This window comes from Engystomops pustulosus, chromosome 5 (assembly GCF_040894005.1).
Source record: "Engystomops pustulosus chromosome 5, aEngPut4.maternal, whole genome shotgun sequence".
Classification (NCBI taxonomy): Eukaryota; Metazoa; Chordata; class Amphibia; order Anura; family Leptodactylidae; genus Engystomops; species Engystomops pustulosus.
The window spans coordinates 17683165-17701969 of record NC_092415.1 but is presented as its reverse complement, the minus strand read 5'-3'; the positions used below and the strand labels follow the sequence as shown (position 1 = coordinate 17701969).

The following is an 18805-nucleotide window of genomic DNA, read 5'->3' as shown; positions in this document are numbered from 1 at the left end:
TCGCATGCTCCATAGCGGTCTCCCCTTTGTTGCTCCCCCTATCGCATGCTCTATAGCGGTCTCCCCTTTGTTGCTCCCCCTATCGCATGCTCTATAGCGGTCTCCCCTTTGTTGCTCCCCCTATCGCATGCTCCATAGCGGTCTCCCCTTTGTTGCTCCCCCTATCGCATGCTCTATAGCGGTCTCCCCTTTGTTGCTCCCCCCCGCATGCTCTATAGCGGTCTCCCCTTTGTTGCTCCCCCTATCGCATGCTCTATAGCGGTCTCCCCTTTGTTGCTCCTCCTATCGCATGCTCTATAGCGGTCTCCCCTTTGTTGCTCCCCCTATCGCATGCTCTATAGCGGTCTCCCCTTTGTTGCTCCCCATATCGCATGCTCTATAGCGCTCTCCCTTTTGTTGCTCCCCCTATCGCATGCTCTATAGCGCTCTCCCCTTTGTTGCTTCCCCCCCCCCGCATGCTCTATAGCGCTCTCCCTTTTGTTGCTCCCCCTATCGCATGCTCTATAGCGGTCTCCCCTTTGTTGATCCCCCTATCGCATGCTCTATAGCGGTCTCCCCTTTGTTGATCCCCCTATCGCATGCTCTATAGCGGTCTCCCCTTTGTTGATCCCCCTATCGCATGCTCTATAGCGGTCTCCCCTTTGTTGATCCCCCTATCGCATGCTCTATAGCGGTCTCCCCTTTGTTGCTCCCCCTATCGCATGCTCTATAGCGGTCTCCCCTTTGTTGCTCCCCCTATCGCATGCTCTATAGCGGTCTCCCCTTTGTTGCTCCCCCTATCGCATGCTCTATAGCGGTCTCCCCTTTGTTGCTCCCCCTATCGCATGCTCTATAGCGGTCTCCCCTTTGTTGCTCCCCCTATCGCATGCTCTATAGCGGTCTCCCCTTTGTTGCTCCCCCTATCGCATGCTCTATAGCGGTCTCCCCTTTGTTGCTCCCCCTATCGCATGCTCTGTAGCGGTCTCCCCTTTGTTGCTCCCCCTATTGCATGCTCTGTAGCGGTCTCCCCTTTGTTGCTCCCCCTATCGCATGCTCTATAGCGGTCTCCCCTTTGTTGCTTCCCCCCGCATGCTCTATAGCGTTCTCCCTTTTGTCGCTCCCTTATCCGCATGCTCTATAGCGGTCTCCCTTTTGTCGCTCCCTTATCCGCATGCTCTATAGCGGTCTCCCTTTTGTTGCTTCCCCCCCGCATGCTCTATAGCGTTCTCCCCTTTGTTGCTCCCCCTATCGCATGCTCTATAGCGTTCTCCCTTTATTTCTCTTTTATCCACTGATCTTTTCTGCTCTTCTTTGTCGTTCAATCATCCAGGTTTGGCAGAAGTGAAGGATTTCTACACGCACCTGAAGGATCATTGTACCAGAGGCACAGACACCTTCCCCGGTAATTCTATACATTCTTGTAGGATTGGCCTGAAGTCTAGTGTTTGTATAACTTGAGCAAGTCACCACCAGCAAGAGAAGTAATGGCTTTATAGATTCTGGTAGTGCTAGACTGGAGCAGAGCCCTCACTCCTATTGTTCCGTATGACTGTTACTACTCTAATATAATATTATATCTGTATATGTCCCCTATGATTTGTATGATATGATATTAAAGAAAATCTATCATCAAAATCCATCCCGATAAACCAGGGACATTACTCATAGATCCAGGCACCGGGACTTTGGTATCTTCTTATATTTATTATCCATGGTCTCCTTCCTTCTAATATCAACTTTGAATTATGTTAATGAAGTGCTCTAGGGGGAGTTACCATATAATTTATTATACACTTTCGTATATAAGGTTGAGCGTGTACACCTATGTTTTATATATTTCTTATTTCGTGTCTCTGGACGCTTCTACGTTTCAGGTTGTTCTTTGGCTGGAGAACCAGGAACAAGGAAATGGTTTGTTGCAATTCAGGCCACCTCCGGCTTCTCCCAGGTAGGACCTTCTCCTCTCCATTCACTGGATATCTTGCTGATGTCTCCCGCTGCTCACTGCTATCGTCCTCCTAGTACTCCAGTCCTGACTGGGAGGACCTGTGTCCGGGCTCTGTGTCTGATGACAGTGAGGAGCTGCCTCCCAGTACTATCGAAGAGTGTGTGTGTGCACTACAGAGCCCAGAGGATGAGGAGGACGACTGCTGCAGCAGGGACTCCGTGTCTCAGACTAGGTATGTCTAATCCGTCATCAGAGGAAGTTTATCACCAGGTTTTATGCCTCATCAGTGCTGTACTTTATACAGTGGCTTCCCTTATAATCCGTCCTTCTTCTAATGCCCACATACATGTGGCCTGCTCATATAAGGAGGGAGTAAAGGGGCATTATGAGGTAGGGGTTACAGAAAAGGAAGCATTATAACCCCCTCCCCCCATTTCTCTGCCCCCCTCCATGCAGCCCACATTCCACCCTCTCTCCTTCTTTTTGTTTTAGAAAAAAAATAAAAGATGCTATCCTACATATCCACGAAGCAGCGGCAGCAATCCTTTTGTTAGTGATGGGTTGTTCACCAATTGGAGCCGGCTCCTGACCGAGAGCTGATGGCTCGCATAACTCCACCACCCTTAAATTGGTGACCACGCTCCCTTTAACCTGAAAAAAATTAAAATAATGTAGTGGAGCTGGGTGGTTAACCACCAGAAAATGGCTCACAATACAATTAAATAGGGGCCCATTTAAGAGCTGAAAGAGCTGAGCCAAATGATCCCGCTCACTAAGAAGATCTGGACTTCGCCTCACCACCTCTTCTCTGCAGTGGTTTTGAAGTGGGGAGAAGTGATGATGTCAGCACATTGGGGCAAATTTACTTACCCGGTCCATTCGCGTTCCAGCGGCGGCTTCTCCGCTCTGGATTCGGGTCCGGCCGGGATTTAATAAGGTAGTTCTTCCGCCGTCCACCAGGTGGCGCTGCTGCGCTGAAAGTAAACTCATCGCGCCGGAATGCACCGAGCTGGACCAGGTGAAGGTAAGCGGTCCTTATGCGACACATTTTCGGTTTTTAAATGCGGCGGTTTTTCCGAATACGTCGGGTTTTCGTTCGGCCACGCCCCCCGATTTCCGTCGCGCGCATGCCAGCGCCGATGCGCCACAATCCGATCGCGTGCGCCAAAATCCCGGGGCAATTTAAGTACAAGCGGCGCAAAACGGAAATATTCGGGTAACACGTCGGGAAAACGCGAATCGGGCCCTTAATAAATGACCCCCATTGTGTCTGCTGCCTCCTGTAATGCATACAGCCACCGCAGAGGAGTATAAGATTTTTTTTTTTTTTCCCCAAAGTTCTTTGACCTGGGACTTGGAGTTTCCATGGCCTACTTTTGGCAGTTGCCCGGTGGGTGGGGATTGCTGCTATAGGGCGCTGCATATGAGAGCTTAAAACTGCTGACAAACTCCCTTTTTAAGAGTTTTTTTGAGGAGTAACCAGTGCCTTATAGTAGGGTAATGGTGCCATTTACCTGCAGAAACCTTCCCATAATGCAGCAGGATAATGAGGTAAATAAAAGAAAGATTTGAGCGCTCCTGCAGCCCATCACTCTGCCTGAGACAATCTCATGAGGTTCTACACAGGAAGTTTGGGGGGACTGCAGGATTTGGAGCAAGTTTGTCCTTGGTCTCCATGTCTTCTTCTGTCTGTAGCGGTCGTGTTAATACTGTAAGATGTAGAGCCGCAGTTTGGAGGCCACTCACTAAGCGAGTTACCGATACAAACCCCCTGCACCTATCTCTTTCTTGTATGGCAATGAACTATTGTTACTATTGGTAGAAGTTAAAACTCCATGTAAGTCGATTATCTTTCTCTCTTTCTTTCTCAGTTTATTTGAGGAGGCCGCAGAAGCCATCCACCAGCTCTCAGACAAGCTCCCTGCACCAGGTAACTGACAAATACAAACTTTCTGACATGAATACATTCAGCACCGTAAAAAGCTTGGATTCTGATCCGATGACTGGATCACACATATCTACTCCGAATTCATAGATTCATCCTCAGCAACACCAGCCAATCAAAAGAGATCACAAAATGCTCTTGTTCAGATATTCTCATCTTATTGTTGTAGTCTTTATTTAAAGGAGCTGTTCACTGACAACCACTTAGCTCGTATCCGGTGGATAGGAACTAACTTGCTGATTGTGGAGGGTCTCGGGGAAGGGACCCCCCACAGATCACGAGAACGAGGGTCTCATCCTCAGTATAGGGGCTGACTTAATGATCGGAGTGATGGAACACGAAAGGAGATAGCAGAGCCCCGTACTCCTCAATTTCGACCGCCTGCATGTGTGCTCTATATATATACATCACAGTGCCCCCCTTCCCCACCAGCCAGCAAGTTATCACTTATCTTCCGGAAAGGGACTAACTTGTCACTGGACAGCCACTTCTACCTTTCATAACCTGCACCATTACTGTCACTCGTGAGTGCGAGCTAATTCATAAGATACTCACATTCATTATAGTGTCTTGTATAAGTATCATGGTGCAGAGATGTAGGGGACAATGATCATGAGTGGATGCCTCATGTTCTCCCGTGGTCGCTGTTGGGTTGTGGGATGATTCTGTGCAGCAAGACAATTTGTGGCCAACATGAAGATTTTACCTGCTACATCAAAGATGCCACAAATCAGGAGCTGAAGGCTTGTTCTTTTATATGAGTCAATTATTGGGAAGTGGACGCTACAAATAATTGACCCATGTAAGAAGTATACAGGCGTGAGACCGATGATAATTTGCATCATACATGGTATTTTACATGTACTGGCCACTCCTTGGCTGCTTTGAGTAAAAAAAATATATATTTTAAAAATTTTATTAAGTTTTTCTTCTTAACACTAGGTCGAGGGTTGGTAGACATCCTGCTGATCTCTCCAGATGTTCCAAGATTGAAGGAGTGTGTCCTGGCTGTGGGGGCAATAAAACATCTGAAGGAGTGGCACGCTGCCAAAATCACCATTGTTACAAAGGAGCGCAAAGGGTAATGTAATATAATAAGTGTAGCTCGGCTTTGTGCACACACGTCAGATTTAATTCGACAGGTATTACTAGAGGATCCACCAGCAGTAATCTGAGCCTGGAAATGAACATTCGTAATCTGTAGGATTCAATTTTGAGACCGTCTGTGCTGGAAGTGCAACTCCAATTTATTTATTTATTTTTTTTCATTACCTGTGCATGCAGTTTCTTTGCTATTTTCCTCAGTTTATTCCTTTCTTGCAATAGCCTTCTCCTCCTGGCTGTGCTGATTATCCCTGTGAGACGATATAAATTCTACAGGTTTTATCTTCATGAGCAGACAGGCTGCTGTTCATTCTGGAGGGAGGCATAGGTCATGTGATGCTCTCTGTAGCAAGCAGGAGAGCTGTGTCTGTGCAGCTCTGTGGAAATAGAAGTCTCCCTGTTTCCTATAAGTTCCTCCATCCCAGTCTGTGATAATCTTCAGAACTTTCTCTGTATACCACTGCTCCTCAAATTGTGTTATAGACGACTCTGCAGCAACTACAAACACCCCCCCCCCCCAAACACTTTGGACGCCGTCTACGCAGCAGGGAAGCTGTTAATCCTTAGTGCTCACACATCACAGGCTATACATTTCGTGTAACTGTTTCACTGTTACAAGTGAAGGCTGCTTGTAATTGACTAAGCTTCTGGGCAAAGACACAAGGAGGTTAGACTCCACCCACTTCGCTGCTGCTAAGGAAGATTTCTGACAAGTAGTTTCAGAACAGAAATACCATAACTCTGGAAAGTATCAACATCCGTTGCGTGTGTTTTCAATGGGGGAACCCCATTTTACAATTTTAGTAAAAATCATGATGAAATCAGAGTTTCACTTTAAATCTGAAATGCATGATTGAAGTCTAAATAAACCTGGACCTAAAAAATGAAATGTTAATATGGCGGTTAATTTACAGCGGTTGTTCTTTCCGCTTTCCAAAAGATAAGGGAATAAATAACTTGCTGATCGCTGGGGGTTCCCAGTGGTGTCACCCTTACAGATGAAAAGACCTATTTATTGTTAGCCGAGCACAGCACGATACTTTTGTGAGTGGCAATCGCCTTTCCATTTGTTCTCCATCTCTGAGCTGTGACCATTTGACCACCTGGTGGGTAGGTGATCCACACGCTTCTTACATAGGTGCTGGTCCCAGAGAGAGCTGACCCTGACGTATAAGGTTGGAATATCTTCTCGTAGTCTGTATTTGATAATTGTTACATTATTACAGTGACGTGATGTTATTTGATTGCAGGTGGCAAAAAATTTCACATTATCTATCGGCGAGTGTGATCTCTTCAGACGAACTTTGTGATGTACTGGATCCGCCAGAAATATGGAGGGGATCAGTGGAGATAAATGAGAAGAAGGTATGATTGTTACTCTACCAAAACATATGCAGGTCAAGTACATGTAGAAATCTATCTATCGGGCAGATGCCGCCTTGTTACATATTAATAGTGTTTGAAGTATCATATCCGTCTGTGTAGTTCTAAACAGAAACCTCAAGGTGATGATCCAACATTATTTCTGAAGTTTTATTTTTATTCCTCAGTTTAGTTCTGAGGTGGAGTTCCAAGACTTCTGTATCCGATCCTTTCCAGATGTCTGTTCTCAATCACCTACACTGAGCGATGCGCTTCACCATCAACACAGCAAGTCCTCCCTACCAGAGGTAAGCCATTACAAACTACGGGATGTCTCTCCTACGTATGAGAAAGAAATGTGATGTAGGATGGGAAATATCTACTAGGATGGGACTATATGCTTAAAGGAAACCTACCATGAAAATCCATCATGATGAACCAGAGACACTTACTCATAGATCCAGGCACTGGGACTGTGGTAATAATCTTATATTTGTTATTCATGGCCTCCTTCCTTCTAAAATTAACTTTTAAAATTTTGAGCCAGAAGGCTGTTACACTGTCCATTGTGTGAGATTACAGCAGGCAGCTATGGCAGTAATGCCCCCCAAAGCCCTTCTGGATCGTGGGCATAATGTTAAAACTTGGGTTTAGAAGGAAGGAGGCCATGGATAACACATATAAGAACAGTACCACAGTCGTGGTGCCTGGATCTATAAGTAAGTGTCCCTGGTTTATCCATGCTTGATCGTGGATTTTCTTTATGGGGAGGCTGTTACCAGCTTTTACACCACTAAAGTACCAGTCCAATCAGTGACGGTATGAAATATCCTTTGGCGAATCTGCATATGACTTTGGGGGCCAAGTTTGTTTAACATGAGAATGGGAATGGGACAAAGAGTCACAAGGAGCGTTACTTTCAGAACCCTATCCATGGTTCTATAGTTTATGCTTCCCGTGTCATTGTAAAGATGAGACTCTTATGGCAATTCGCAGTTCCAGATAAAAATTCTACTTCTGACTAGGTCTCCGGTACTAAAGAACATAGATGGAATTCTTGTCTTTCAAATGAAACCAGAACCATGTTCTAGAGCTCAAGATGGGGGTGGGTGCGTTTTAATTTTAGTTGTATCTTATTGGAGCTGATATTTTGTTTTTATAGGTAAAGGGGCAAATTTGAACATAAAAGAGGGAATTCTAGAAGGTATAATTCATGCCCTACCTGAGGGGGGGCTGGTAGTTTTGCGGTGTAAAAACTACCTGGTTATCAGTAAGACATGATCACAAGAGGTTCTGTTGACTTTCCGGTGTTCTTGTGCTTTTACATTAGTTGATTTAAACAAACAGCTGCAGTGTGAATCATGGTGGGTGGGCATGGAGTAGATTCCACCTTTCTCTCTTCATCCGTATCCCCTAATTTAACAACACAAAATTATAGAACAGCAGTGAACGTGATAAGAAAAATAATACACAAGGATGAGGTTGTGATACACTGTAACCATTTGTTATTTTGTCTTCCCAGGTTTTCCATTACTATGGATCGTCGCTGGAGTTCATACAGATGGTGTCCCTGTCAGAGCTTCCTCCATACTTCATTTCAGACTGCACATACGAACTGTATCCTTCTGTGATGGTGACAATGCATTGATCATACAACGTTATGTATATAAAACATTCAAGACAAATACATACGGAGCTTATATGTGTCTCCAGCCTGAAAAGGTTTTTTTGTTTGGAGAAATTTGATGACTTATCTACAGGATAAATCACTAATATTACAACCTTTGGTTTGTTACACTATTTCTGGCATCGCAATACACTCAGAGAATGGTCCCGGAAGTAAAGCTCTGTACTATGTAGCGCTGTGTTACAGCACAGCTGGATAGGAGTTGTGCTGAAGGTGGACACTATACGTCCTGAATCCATCTAATGCATAGGTTTTGGCTTAGGAGGGTGTCAGAACGGATCATTGCAGGATTTAGGTGCCTGATCCCACAATTTGATAATCATGAACTATCCATAGGTGGGTGAAGATGGGTAATCAGAGGTCGCACTAACATTTTTCCAGAAGGGAAAAAATACTCCTCTCACCATTTTTGAGGAGTATTTTTACCCGAGGAGGAGTATGAAAATTTCAGTAATACAGCACACACTCCCCGCTCACAACACGGCGCGCTCGCAACACGCTGCTGCGCTCGCAACATCTATGACGCGTGGTGAGGCGTTAATGCGACCTCTGTGGGTAATCATATCAAAACTCCTAGCAGATACACCACAAACGGCATAGCACACCCCCTCCTGTATGGTGCACATTATCTATAAGCTTCGCTGAGGGTTTTTACTTCTAGTAAAAAACCAGTCAAGTAGTTAACCCCTTCCCAACATGTGCCATACTATTATTGGGCGTATTGGGAATAGGTGTATGGTGAATACTGAGCCTTCTCCTTACAAGGTGAGTGTTTGCTGCATAGTGCAGCAAACACCCAGCGATTTGGCCCGCAGTTGATGTTAACTATTAAAACGACAGCATGGGTGTCTTGGATTTGTCATCCTGTGACTCCATCGGGCGGGAATAGGTTGCTATGACAGTCTGAAGACACTCAAGGACCTGTCATTTAGTTTTGATCTGTAAGCAGCTTCCTGAGGCAGCAGTCGATATGCAGTATATGGCAGGAGCGATAAGATAAGTGATGAAAAGGTCCTATAGTGCCCAAAATAGTAAATGAAAACGTCGTCATGTCAAAATTTACTTTTCCTTCCCCCACAAAAAAAAAAAAAATTTAAGTTTTTAAAATGTATCAAAAAACAAAATTTGGTATCCACATGATTGTACTGACCCAAAGAATAAAGTACTGGTGTCATTTGGGGCCCAAAAGACAATGGTGCAAATGTTGTTGTGTGTTTTTTTTTTTTTTTTTTTGTTTTTTTTGCTTCAATGCACTTGGATTTCTTCTCTTCCCTGTACATGCCATGCAATATTATATACTGACACAAGGAAGTACAATTTGCTAGGCTGAAAACGAGCCTTCATACCACTCTGTAAATAGAAAAATGCTTATGGATTTTTGAAGGTGGGGAGCAGAAAAACAGATGCAAAAAAAGTGTCTGGTTGTTAAATGGTTAAAGGAGATGTCCACATTTTAAAATATACTTGGGGGAAATTAACTTTATAACTTTTACTTCCCCCTTTTTTTTCCAGTTACTTAAGGGAAGCTGCCAAAAAACAAAGCTTTTCTGGCAATACTTTTTCTTTAACTTTTATGCAGATGTTTGACCAAAAATTCTCTTCACGGAAAATCAAAGCTGATGTTGGGTCAACTGTGCTCCTTGAATGACAAGGTACTGGGCCTGCAGAAGTCTCTGCGAATGGCTTGATATTTAAAGGGGTTGTCCCATGTTTAGCTAATATCCGCTAGCCATATGGAGGAGAACATAATATAATATTATATGATCTTTGGGTGTTTGACTGCTGGGACCCCTACCAATCACAAGAACAGGGGTTTTGTTCCCCTAATAATATCAATAATTTCAATGTGATGGCCACATTTTAGCTACTACTATAATAAACAATGAAAATGGCACAATTATTCCAAAAATATAAAAGCAGGCCTGTGTCAGCCAAACCTTATAATCTAGATCTTTCCCAGCCCCTTATTAGGCAACATTCACATGAACGTACAAAGGACGTATTTACGGCGTGCAGCACCGTACCGTTCTGTATCTCGTAGAAAGATGGGACATGTCCTATGTTTGGACGGAATACGGCGATGTGCTCTTTGTATTCCTATGGAGAGGGGCGGGGTGAGCTGCACTCATCCCCTGCTCCTCTCCCCAGCACCGATGTATGCACGCCCTACTACTCCCAGGAAAGGAGATGATTTATTTATTTTTTGTCTGCTATGGAGTATTCAGTATTGTTTTATATGGCAACTCCAATATTATTGTCTTCTTTGGGGGTCTCCAGTACTATTGTCTGCTATGAATGCAGTTTCTGGGGTTGCATTTTGTGCTGTACTGTTGTATTGAAATTGTGTCAGGGCACCACAGATCATCAAGGTAATAATTCATGAACATTGTACATCCCTTTTTAATATTTTTATTTCATTTAATCTTTGCCTTTGTTTTATTTTAGGTGGGGGCTATATTCATGCTGTCCTGCAATGTGTGCAGCCTTCCCCTCCCTCCTGCGCTCCAGCGGAGCTCCAAGAAATGGAAAGATTATATGTCCAGGAAGCCAAAAGAAATCAAAGGTCAGTGTTGTAGGAGCGTGCGTGCTGCCAACTACCAGATTTAGATTTGTCAGAATTTTTTTTGTAATTTTGATGCACTGCTAAATCCTACAAGAATCTCGCACTCTCACACTTTACTTTATGGGGGGGGCATATGCAAACAAAATAAGACAGAGTGATAATATAGTCATATGAAACCATATGAATGAGGCACCGGCTCACAGGACTTTACAATCAGACGCCCCTCTAATGTACACTGTGGGGACGCCCATGGCTCACGGCCGCGGTACAGGGAGCAAACGCACGTGCCACCTGACCATGCACGGTTAAAAGAGCATGCTCTATCTTTTCTTTTGTTTATGGCACCATGCCAGTGCACGTCCCTCCACCTCTAGTGCTCCGCAGTATGCTCAGCCGGGCGAGCATACTTCCATGTTAATGAGGCCTGAGGGTGAAGGGGTCGACACAGGAGGTATAATAGCTACTGCAAAGCTACAGCCATTGTTTTATAAGGTATAAAATAAATGAATGAATAAATCTGCTCTATTAATCGGTCAATAGGCCGCCATCTTCCATTTAGATTCGAAGGTGAATAGGACTGCAGAGGGGTCAGTATATTGGTATCCAGTGCTTGCAGGATAATGGACATGAGGACCTCGACACAGGGTGGGTTGGTGAAAAGAGTGGAAGTTACAGGCAGTTAGAAAATGTGATAGGCCTGCTTTAAGAGATGAGTTTTAGGAGCATGTTTGAAGCTTTTGTAGTTGGGTATTAGTCTAATATTCCAGGTTAGAGCATCCCAGGGAATTGGTGCAGCTTGGGAGAAATTCTGGAGACTTGATTGAGAATCTTAAAGTAAAGGAGAGGATGATCTTAAGTTGAGATGCTGTAGGGTGCTGCAGCACTGCAGCTGGAGCGCTTTGTGAATGAGGTGCATTAAAAGTTTGACTATTCAGTGCTCTTTGACACATAAGGGTGTCGGATCAGCCTAATACAATACTGCAACCTGCGGTAACCCATCCTATCAGCTGTATGTAGAGACTTAAGATGTGTACTTGGAGTCTTTCTACTGATGGGGCTCATTCAGACCACCAATCCTGATGATGCTTTTAGTCCATGATCCCCTTAGACCTGATATTTATCATTGACTGTACCCTTAAAGGAACACTCCAGTCACAGGTGAGTTATTTAATTATACCTTGTGCAGGGCCTGAAGGGAGGAGCAGGACTCAATGTTCTAGGAATACAACAAAAATAATTCCTGCATTATTCAATGATTTGGCTTAATATGGAGTGTTCCTTTAAGCTAAGTGGTGTAACCTGCCAGATCCATACTGACATAAAATTAAGTTAATCCTTTGGATATGGTGAGGCAGCACACAGCTTGGCTGTGGCTATACGGCCTCATGATTACCAGATCAGTACGTTGTAATAATAATAATAATAATAATTCTTTATTTATATAGCGCACACAGATTACGCAGCGCTGCACAAAGCATGTCAAATTGGTCCCTGTCCCCATGGGGCTCACAATCTAAACAACCTAACAGTATGTTTTGAAGTGTGGGAGGAAACCGGAGTACCCGGAGGAAACCCACGCAAACACGGAGAGAACATACAAACTCTTTGCAGATGTTGACCTGGGTGGGATTCGAACCCAGGACCCCAGTGCTGCAAGGCAGATGTGCTACTCACTCCGCCACCGTGCCGCCCGTGTACTTTTGCTGTGGGGTCTCTAGTAATCCTCCCCCGCCCCCATGTAACGATGACAGTTGTGATATCATGTCCCTCTATGTACTTGTAGTCCAACGCTGTCATCTACAAGGACGTGTAAGTCTAGACTAAGGATGATTTGTCGGCCTCTGTGTGAATACTGTCTGTGTTCTGCCAGTAACCAGCATTATTATTTCTCCTTAGCTCCTGGCATCGAGCTGAAAGGGGAGTACTGCAGCTACTATTTCCTAATTCAAGGGAAGGACAATGGAGTCTGCAAGGCCACAATGCTTCATTCCGCCAGTCAGATTAATGGCGCAGCGTCTCTCGTGCTGTTACATCGACGGCTGCAGGATAAACCCAACACGGAAGAATCGAGTAGGAATATATTGTATCTTATTTGCTTTCATCTTCTAGTTAACCCTGGCAATATGTTTAACCTCCATTAGTGTTTTAAAGGAATATTCAGAGTTCAGAAAAGTTTTAGAATGTTACACAATATCCACTGAAGGTTTCATAGTTGTACAGGAAACTCTTGTAGCAAAGCCGCTTGTCCTCCATTGCAGTCGCCGATAAAGTAACGGCAAAGTGGTTGCGATTGTAGCAGCGTCGTAAATTTTCCTGTAATGCTGCAACTGCTAAAACCAATCCATTTTAAGTGGCTTCTCTTGCAGTCAATTACTGGTTGCCCTTAATTTCCTCTAAAAATACATTTGTTATATTGGCTGGAAATTTGTGGACGGAAGTGAATGTGAAGGCAGCTTCAGTCTACAACGGTTAACTAGAGATGAGAGGAAGCGGCGTTCGCGTCCAAGTGAGTTGGATATATTACAGGATTGGCAGCAGAACAGCCAATCCGAGAGATTGATGCCCCTAGAACTAGCCGTGGGTGTCCTCCTGGCCAATCATCGCCATGGCTAGGTTGCTTACAGTGTCAATTCGCTGGATTGGCTGTTTGGCTGCCAATCTGGAAACTTCTCTGGGCTCGCACGGGCGAACATCACGTCCGCTCATCTCTGTTAACAAGGAAATCAATGGGTCTGCATAGACGTACAAGTGTAGCTACATTTTATTTAAAGGGGTTTTTTTTTTTTTTTTTTTTTTTTTTTTCAGAAAGCTGCAGCTTTTACTTTTGGAGGTGTTCAATCGACTTTTAGAAAATTGTTGAGAAGATGAATGGAAAGGGAACAAAGTTGTCCACTTTCCACAGGATAGGGGATAACTGGCTGATTGGTGGGGGTCCCAGTGTTTTGGACACCCACAGATCACAAGAACTGGGGTCCGTTGTAACCCGAAAGATTGGATCATCTGGGCGGATGTGTGTATTGCTGGTCCATTCATTGTCTGTGGCACTGATGGAGGTAGCTGAGTAAAGTCGGTCAGTGCCTTGGATATAAATAGAGCAGTGTTTTGGATTTTTGGTTTAACTGACCCCCATGCTTGTGAACCGTGGGGTACCACCTCTGCACCCCACGGATCAGCAAGTTATCCCCTGTCCTGTTGATAGTAGAAAACTTGAATTTTCACTATAGCGACTGCACAACCCATTTAAGTCAAAACCCCCTAAATGGTAACAAGGTTGGACTACAGGAATCCACCAGCTATCACGAGATCACGCATAGGTGGAGCGGAAATGGCTGAGCACAGCGCTTGTGTATCTCCGATATATCTCAGACTATGGATGCGCCCTGCTGCTCCTCCTATAAGGGAGTCTGGGATCGCCCTTCTCTGGATTACTTGGGCTTCCTTTCTCTTGATCTGGGATGATCCCAGCAGTCGGACTTTCACCAATCACGTTGTTGTTCCCTTCCTGTACTTAAAGGGATTGCCCAAAGTATTTAAGTATTATAATTCACTGTTCTCTCCTCTTTTACATCACAGATCTGAGTGCACTGGCGACTCTCCCGCATTTTCACAGTGATCACCTTATTAAGAGAGAGAAATGTTTGGCTCAGGCCCAGGCTTTAGTTGTCAATGAGTTCCTGCGTAAGTACTGAATATGCACACAACTTCATAGAAGGCAAAGTGGTGAGAAAACACAATGCAACAACAATGTGTACACGAGGAAGTGCCTGTTTTATTATATATAAAATATATGTAGACCTCCTATAAGTGTAAAGACTTCTCCACGTATTTGGTTCTTCTTATCCCACGTTGATTTGTATACAGCATCGTAACGTTTACCACAGAAATGTTACTTTTTTATGACTTTATAGTCTCTTTATGTTACTTTTTAATTAAGTTTTTCTTTTTTTTTTTTTTTTTTTTTCTTTTTTTTTAAGAAAAACAAGAAGCCGGACAACTTGTTAATGTTAACTCCTTAAAGGCTTTGTTGAAGCTCACCCGGCAAAGTGTGCTGAGGACATTTGAGAGCAAGTTAAGTGACACCGTGCTCAGCCAGGGCTATGAACCAAGTCTGCAGAGAGCTCCCCCTACTGGTAAGTGCCATGTGCCAAGATTTTGCAGGTTTATGTAGTAGGTATTTTTGATTTGCCAATACAAACATTTTGGCTTGTAAAAAATTTGCTGATTTTTGTGTACATGTAGCTGGAGTCTTTTTAACTTGAGCAAAGCCAATGTATACAAATTTACATTATCTATAAATATCTACAAATGTATATCATATGGTCACATCCCACAAAATGGCCGCAACACTCTCCATAGAACACTTTTTTTTCTTTTTTCAATTAGGCGCCAGGGTATCGATAAATTTTGTGCATAATGTATGTACAGATCACAGGACGGGTCTCTAGGTATCAGAGACCTTAGAGCAGGGGTAGGGAACCTATGGCTAGGGAGCCAGTTATGGCTCTTTTGTTGGCTGCATCGGGCTCTCAGACAGCTGTGGCTACCTATATACTGGGGGACATGTGCTATGGCTACCTATCTGGTAGCCGCTGGTCTCCCGGGATGGGAGCTGGAGACTGCTGGGTTGAGTGAGCTCGGAAAGGGGCACCACCACAGGGAGTGACACGGGTGTATCTGCGATTCGAGGCCTAGATCGCAGGGGCACCTATGACACTAGGACTACCTATCTCCGGGGGGCATGTGCATATGCTACGGCTCTTACGGAATAACACTTTAAAATATGTGGCATTCATGCCTCTCTCAGCCAAAAAGGTTTCTGACCCCTGCCCTAGAGAGAAGGTAGGAGCAGTTTATTACTGCTTCTGTCTCTCTTCACTACATAGCGCTGAAAGAGCCGTTTAATGAGTAGAGGCAGCAGCAGTGTCCAGTGTACATGTGATCATGAGGTATCTAAGGGTTAATCAGAGCTGCTGGGTTTTATAAGCAAAAGTACAGTCCTGATCAGAGGTTAATTTGCCCATGTAACTGAGGCTCATAAATGACCCAGTTAGAGGAAAACTTGTTAAGAAATATATATATTTTAAATAAAAATGTCTATCAGGGGTCTTTTATAACCTCATGGAGGACATATAAAGTATTAAACACCAGTGTATATAGAAATACATATACATAATTTCCAATAACCTACTCCATAGATCCAGGTGCCTCTTTCCTTCTACAATCAACTTTTAAAATTATGCTAATAAACCAGAATGGCTCTTGGAGAGGTTACCAGGGCCCCTCTATGCTGTAGATTCTTAGACTATTACACTGTGCAGGAGAACGTCCCCACATCCACACCTGATCTCTCAGCACTCCACCCCCCCCCCCCCTCCCCACAAATCCATCTGCCTGCTGTAATCTCTGTTTCAGCACATGGTGGGGAGGTTGAGATGGTGTTAGAGCCTATGAAGTTACAGCCCAAAGGGGCTTATAACAAATATATAAGAAGATCAGCACAGGCCCGGTGCCTGGATCTGTGAGTAAGTGTCCCTGGTTTATATTTCGGCTTCATATTTGATGGGATGTGTAAGTGTGTGTGTTTATGTATTTGTGTGTAAATATATATTATATTATATTATATTATATTTTCTCCTTTGTAGGGTCTTCTAGCAGTTCATTGATTACACATTCATCAGAATGGCCAGAAAGAAATGTTCTGCAGAATTTGGAAAATTTTGAGAAAATAAAGCAGAAGATTCGGTAAGTGTTACCATCCATCAGATCTCCTTTAGTGTGATGCATCAGATGTGTTCTAACAAGATCATTCCCTGCTCGGGCGCGATGACGTTTGGCTTCACATAACTTTGTATAAAACTTTAGTTGATATGACGAGTGCACGGATCATCTGGTGACCTCTGTCTCATCTCTTCAGGGCGTCCATACTCTCCAGCTCAGCGGATCAGCTGCTCGGCCGCAAGGACGTACACAAAGAAGGGGTCACCCTGCTGGATGCCAAGGAGTTACTGAAACACTTCACCCCGCAAGGCGCAGCAGTCGGGGAGCTCCAACCTCTGCAGGTTCAACGAGGGTAAAGAGCCTTTCACTGTATACATGTATCACATCAGTGCACCCATGAAATGTGCAGCGTGCACCCTCATGTGGAGGTCCGGACCAAATAATCAACTTACTATTGGTAGCTTTCTCCTGTGCACTTGTTAAATGATCTGATTTTGTGATCATTTCCTACAGATAAACACAGGAAACAAGTGCTTTTAACCCCTTAACGACACATAGCACGCGCTGTGCATCCGGCTTCTGCAAACATCCTTAATGACACAGTGATGTAACTGTGACAGATCATCAGCAAAATTGCGCTATACTGCAATATAGATGTAATGCAGTATATGGTAGGAACAATCAGACCCCCTAGGGTTTAAGTACCGTAGGGGATCTGATAAACTCCTGGGTTCATTTATTTATTTTTAAATCATGAACCCCAAAAGTTCATACAGCCCCCAAAATGGAAGCCATGACACATTACACAGCGCCATACACCGAAGTATGGTGTCGGCATAGGGCGGAATTAATAATTTTTTTTATTTTTTAACAACTTTTTCACATTTTTCAAATCTATCAAAACCCATGTAAATCTCTCAGGTTGTACCGACCCAAGGAATAAAGGTTTAGTTGGGCGGCACGGTGGCTGAGTGAGTAGCACTCCGCCTTGCAGCACTGGAGTCCTGGGTTCGAATCCCACCCAGGTCAACATCTGCAAAGAGTTTGTATGTTCTCTCCGTGTTTGCGTGGGTTTCCTCCGGGTACTCAGGTTTCCTCCCACACTCCAAAACATACTGGTAGGTTGTTTAGATTGTGAGCCCCATGGGGACAGGGACCAATTTGACAAGCTTTGTGCAGCGCTGCGTAATCTGTGTGCGCTATATAAATAAAGAATTATTTATTTATTATTTAGTGAGCTCACAGTGAAAGCCGAGGCCACAAGAAACTGGTGCAAATGCATATTATTTTTTTTTTTATTTTTTTTTTTTGTAACCACAAATTTGTAATTGTAATAGAAAATATCATCACAAGGATGTAGTTGTGATACATATAACGAGCCCTCATACCGCTCTGCACGTGGGAATAAAAAAAAGTTTACGTTTTTGAAGGAGGAAACGCAAAAAAAGGAAACCTAAAATGAGAAAAGGTCAACGGTGGTCACAAGGGGTTGAGGGGGCATCCTTTAATTTGCTGCTTTCTCCACAGGTGCAGAGAGAGTAGGTTGGCTGACAATAGATTGGAATACAATTGTCATCATAGTCCATTGGTCTACAGCCGCACATGTAGTCCTCCTTCGCCCTGTGAGCAACAGTGTAATAGCTCTTTGGGGTTTTTTTTTTTTTGGTAATATTCTTATATTTGTTATCCATGACCTCCTTCTTTCTAACATCAACTTTTAAAATCAGGCTTATGAGCCGACAGGACTCTGGGGGATGTTACCAGAGCCCCTCCGTGCTGCAGCTCAGAGCCCTTCAGGCTCATTAGAATAATTTTAAAAGTTGCTTTTAGTAGGAAGGAGGCCATGGATAATATAAGAAGATACCACAGTCCCGGTGCCTGGATCTATGAGTTGGTGTCCCTGGTTTATCAGGATGGATTTTCAGGGTAGATTTCCTTTAAGTTGGTGGTGATATTACAGCTCATCTGTGTATATAGATGCCTCCCACAGCTCTGAAAGCCTAAAAGTGCTGGCAATACTTACCTCTTGCAGGAGAGTGGTGCCGTACAGGTCCGCTATCCTTCTACTGCTCCTTACTTTGTCTTGCACAGGTGATGTATTGTAGGTGAAGTAGTGACATGGACATTGTACGGCGCTGTACATCTTCCTGTGATCTGTGCAGTACTGCAGGCTGATCACTAGATGTCGCTGTGAAATATCCAAATTCCTTCTATTACGGTACTTTCCAATTTTAGAATACGGTAATTCAATGAAAGTTTCAGTTATTTCTTTTTTTTTTTTTTCCCCCTAAATGGTTCCATATTTCAGTTTCGCTTCGGTATTAAACAGAAGAGCAAAGTGTAGATGGGAAATGAAAGAAATACAACTGGTTAGGTTACTTTTTTTTATTTTGTCGCTTTTATATCCTGATCCTGTGAATAACAACCAGCATGTCCGCCATTCATGTTCCCACTATCCGGCCTTCCTACGACCACCATTTTTTAGTTATCTGGTTAACC

The 18805-nt window shown here is 43.9% G+C and overlaps 1 protein-coding gene across 1 annotated transcript in view; it reads left to right on the top strand.

Moving 5' to 3' along the window:
* Positions 1-18805, top strand: part of MTBP (MDM2 binding protein) — a 32360-nt gene that overhangs the window by 773 nt on the left and 12782 nt on the right. The window contains exons 2-16 of the mRNA XM_072151247.1: positions 1310-1381; positions 1854-1927; positions 2002-2159; positions 3799-3857; positions 4815-4953; positions 6227-6341; positions 6527-6646; positions 7861-7955; positions 9605-9677; positions 10471-10588; positions 12485-12658; positions 14162-14266; positions 14563-14718; positions 16231-16330; positions 16503-16658. Coding sequence (XP_072007348.1) covers positions 1310-1381; positions 1854-1927; positions 2002-2159; positions 3799-3857; positions 4815-4953; positions 6227-6341; positions 6527-6646; positions 7861-7955; positions 9605-9677; positions 10471-10588; positions 12485-12658; positions 14162-14266; positions 14563-14718; positions 16231-16330; positions 16503-16658 — 1714 coding nt within the window. The remainder of the gene's footprint in view (positions 1-1309; positions 1382-1853; positions 1928-2001; positions 2160-3798; positions 3858-4814; positions 4954-6226; positions 6342-6526; positions 6647-7860; positions 7956-9604; positions 9678-10470; positions 10589-12484; positions 12659-14161; positions 14267-14562; positions 14719-16230; positions 16331-16502; positions 16659-18805) is intronic.